At 35.2% G+C, this 4,934-nt stretch overlaps 1 protein-coding gene across 1 annotated transcript; it reads left to right on the top strand.

Annotated features, from left to right (window-relative positions):
- Positions 3,724 to 4,934, top strand: LOC104712393 (probable glucan endo-1,3-beta-glucosidase BG3; the record flags this gene model as incomplete). The annotated part of the gene is given in 2 exon segments (XM_010429291.2): positions 3,724 to 3,890; positions 4,028 to 4,934. Coding segments are annotated over 2 exon segments (989 nt in total), but the record flags the coding sequence as incomplete, so codon positions are not given.

Below are 4,934 nucleotides of genomic sequence, written 5' to 3'. Positions count from 1 at the left end.
TTGGTTTATTTTTGTCGTCCAACATTATAAATATAAACCAACTAAATCGAAATTATCATATGCGCGTAATTGGACGATAAAACAAAAAAAAAAACATTATAATGTTGGCAAGACGCTAGACTTACGCGCATATGATAATTTCGATTTAGTTGGTTTATGCTTCGATTTTCGTTTAGCTTTCACGTGGCCTCAGATTTGTCTCAGGATCTTTGTTGGGCTCAATTCGTTTGAGGCCCATTATTATTAGTTGTAAATGTGTAAAAGACCTCGCGTAAATATCGGAGAGAAAAAAAGGAAAGACTTGTCCGCATCCACCGCACATGGCCACATGCAACAAATCGTACGGTGCAACGACTCAGGAGTCAAGACTGAAAGTCTTCTTTTCCGGTACTATATCATTAAGCACACTGCCCCTTAACGACCACGTAGCAATAAACACAATGAACAACAAAGCTTAATTAAAGAAGAACCCATAAGTTTTATATGATGTGATTTGTTTTTTTTTTTCTTACCAAGAGTTGACGCTCATGCGTTATTCTTTACAATTTTCATGCGTTACGTTCAATTCAGATACGTTATTTAACTGTATCCTTAGTTCAAATTATTATTTTTTAAATTAACTTAGGTTATATTCAATTCTCTTATATTAGACAACCCTAATTCCTACTTTATATATAAAACTTAAAACCCGAAACCCTAATGAATTCAAGTCGTTTCGTCCCTATAGGCCTATTCCTTAGTTGATTTCAATCGTTGCCTGCCTTTTCCTATGTATTCCCTACCGGCTTTCAACTATTTTGAACACTAATAAAACTCCACGCGTTGCTTGACTTGCAAGTTGCACCAAGTGGACTTACGAAGAGACAAATGTCTCTCTTTCAGTCTCGTATGTGTAGATACCGTATCTGATATCATTATATTAGTTATTAAGATATACCAACACGTATTTTCCTTATTGCTTATCCGGTATATTGTACATATTGCCCATTTGAGTATATATGTGCATGTGTTAGGAATCTTAGGATATATAAACGTATATAATAGCAATTAACTATTTCGACTTCTCTTAATTCCCTTATAAGGTAAAATCTCTCTCTAACCTAAACCATGGATCTCCATTTCTTGGTGTTGTTACCACTCTTCTCTTCAGTCTATTCTTCGTCAGTACATATACCGCAGGTCTGCTTATAGCTAGCTAGGGAATATAACATATTAACATATATATGATTTTAATTTACTATATCACTATCTGCTTGAGCTTTATGAGACTATTCTTCTAATAATTATATATCCGAAGATTGATAAAATATTAATCTTACTCACCTTCGAAAGGTTCGTTTAAAGGAGAAGTTAAGGTGCTACCAATCATACGTTTCTTGGTAAACAAGAAATCTCCTTTACGCTTAAACCTCTACGCTTCACTATCGCATATATAGTATACCATATTCATATTAATTGGAGTATGATATATCTAAATCTGAGTTTGATGAACCAGAATTCACATCCAGAATTTTGTTTCTAAACCAATAGTTTTTATATTAAACCTAAAAATCCTATAAATTTTAGGTTTCGAGTATCCTGATAATGTACCGCGCGGTCTTACCCATTGAAATACATTACGTAACTAATGTTATGCTTATACCTAACAATTTTGATAATTTAAATCGGAAACTGATAGGGTCCGACTTACATATGCATGAGCATAGCCATCAAGCCATCACCAACACTATACCAAAGAAAAGTCGTTACCATTGATTTATTTTTGTCGGTGTCTATTTTTGTCATCCAACTGAACTCGACACCGAGAATTTTCTTTGGCTGTTTAGTATTACTACACAACACAACACACGTCCTTTCATGATTGTGATCTTAGGTGTATAGTCCCAAACTCAATTTTGTGGTCTGAGTTTTATACTAATTTAACCACTTATATTTTTTATATTGATTTTCTAGGCAACTGTGATCTAGTTGGTATTGAGAATACATTGTATGATGTATCTCACACATGCAGAATAATAATTTTTTAGACGATGAAGCAATTATGTATATAAGTATATTCGCTTCAACTGTTGGGTTATAAACGGTTTAAGAAACCAGTGTTATACTGTAATCATATATATACTTGTAAATGTGCATCAGTTGGCTGTCAAAAGAAAACTGTGTATCAATCTTGATGTAGCAAGAAATTTTTCGGTCAAATTTTAGGCTTATAGCCACTAATTTTTTTAATGGCCAATCCATTATATTTTCTACCATATATATTTCTTGTATAATGATGGCAAATCCATTATAGTTTCTACAATATTATATAATTATAATGAGAATTGGCTATGCATTTTAAATTTATTAATCTGTCGCAAATTTTATTGTAGGAAGACCAGTGATGAAACCCATTGTTGTGAACACAATCTTTGTTAGAATGTCTAGACAGAACGTACACATAGAAATTTCGTATTTTTACCCTTTTTATCATAATAATGTCTCAATTAACTTTAGGTTTTACAATTTAGCAATTGATTAAAAGTGTCATTGATGGCTTCGATATAATTAGGATCTCCATCAGAAGTTAGAAGGGATGTAAAGTAATTTTAACTTTACAAAAAAACTAACAATGTAAACACTGCTATTATTACCAATATACAATAAACTTATGATTTCATAATTTTCATTATATTAAATTAATTGGTTTTAGTTTGGAAGTGTATGAAATTTAGTATGATATCATTTTGATTCAAGTATACATTGTTGATTCTATAGTAAATGCAAGTCATCGCAGGTGAAAAGAATATAAGTAAAAATGTAAGTGATCTAACCATAATTGATGATGGCCAGTTGGTCTAATGACGTAACGATACAATTTCAATGGTCCACGATCGACGTGTGATTAACGGCTTGTACCATATATGATTCCAAAACGAGAGTCCTCATCGCATTTAATCTTAAGACTTTATTGAGGTGTGTAGGGGAGGGGTATCAACTATTCTAAAAATTTGCGATGTCTAAACTATTAATGGATGGTTTTTTTTTTTTTTGGTGCAAACTATTAATGGATGATTAACAGAAATTCTTAAACCGTATTTGGTCTGAAAGATTAGTGATTCATAATTTCGATACCTTAAGATAGTTTGAGTTGAACAGGCGGCCTATTTGTTAAAAGTTAAGTTAATACACTAGTATTCATTGGAGGATTTTCAAAAATAACATTTTTTCTATGTCATTTTTCAAAAATATCCTTTCATGGTGTCTATTTTCAAAATACGCATTTTTAATATATAAAATGACAAAATTATAAACCCTAAATCTCAAATACTAAACGTTATCCCTTAAAAACTATACCCTAAATGTAAATTGGGAACCCAAACCTAAAACACAAATTCTAAAAATTAATTTAACATAGGGTAATTGTGTAAAAAATGGTAAAAATGAAAATGTTCAAAAAATAGGGCATTGTTGAAAAAAGATATACCAAAAAGGGCATTTCTAACCAATTCTCTTAAATATTTGAGATTTTAGCGTCGAGCTAGTTAGGCCTATTGAAAGCTACGTGTATAGAAAACTCACATTCTTAGACTTTTCAAAGCAAAATATATATTAGAAAGATATTTTATGAACGGTGATTTAATGAATAGCATTCCAAAACTAGTGATGATATTGGTATGACGTGATGACTTTGTTTCATTTCATTGACTTGAATCCCTCCATGCCCTCTATAAATTGGGCGCAAAATGCTTCAATTTTAAATACATAAAGTTGCAAGCATAAGTGCACAACTATAATACACTCTCTTAACTCTATAAATTGTTATTTCATGAAGATGTGTAATGGATCGAGTCTCTTAGCCTCTCTACTTCTTCTCAGCTTCATAATGGGTTCCTTCTTCGACACCGCAGGTTCAATATAATTTTCTTTCAATTTATTGATGATCATCTCACTACTCTCTTTAGAATTCGTTTTTTTTTTCTTTTCAGAATTTGATTTAGATTTTTTTAAATTCTTTTCACTAATGAATCGTAATTCGCAAATGAAGTTGGGCAAATCGGAGTGTGCTACGGGAGAAATGGAAACAACTTGAGACCTGCGTCAGAAGTCGTGGCACTTTACCAACGACGGAACATTCGGCGGATGCGGCTGTACGAACCCAACACGGAGGCTCTCAATGCTCTCCGCGGCTCCAACATCGACCTCTTGCTAGGTGTTCCAAACCGTGATCTCGGATATGTTGCTTCCAGCCAAGCTGCAGCCGACACCTGGGTCCGCAACAACGTCCGCAACTATAACGGTGTCAGATTCCGCTACATCTCGGTCGGGAACGAGGTGCATCCCTCGGACCCAAATGCGAGGTTTGTCCTACCCGCGATGCAGAACATCGAGAGAGCGGTTTCAGGCCTCGGGATCAAGGTCTCGACAGCTATAGACACCATAGGCACTTCCGGGTTTCCTCCGTCAAGTGGGACCTTCACGCCAGAATTTAGGAACTTTATCGCACCGGTGATAAGTTTCTTGGCAAGCAAGCAATCTCCTCTGCTCGTGAATCTCTACCCTTACTTCAGCTACACAGGAAACACGAGAGACATCCGTTTAGACTACACTCTGTTCACCGCACCTTCCACTGTAGTCACTGACGGACAAAACCAATACCGAAACCTCTTCCACGCAATGTTAGACACTGTTTACGCATCATTAGAGAAAGCTGGAGGCGGATCGGTGGAGATCGTGGTGTCCGAGAGCGGTTGGCCGACCGCGGGAGGAGGAGCCGCCACGAGTGTCGAAAATGCAAGGACTTATGTGAACAATTTGATTCAAACTGTGAAGAGTGGATCTCCGAGGAGGCCAGGGAAAGCAATAGAGACTTACATATTTGCTTTGTACGATGAGAATTTGAAGCAGGGTCCCGAGATTGAGAAGTTTTGGGGACTGTTTCTTCCGAACCTACA

The sequence above is a fragment of the Camelina sativa genome, chromosome 9, assembly GCF_000633955.1.
Source record: "Camelina sativa cultivar DH55 chromosome 9, Cs, whole genome shotgun sequence".
NCBI lineage: Eukaryota > Viridiplantae > Streptophyta > Magnoliopsida > Brassicales > Brassicaceae > Camelina > Camelina sativa.
Note: the sequence above shows the minus strand (reverse complement) of the source record. Positions and strands in the feature narration are given on the sequence as shown.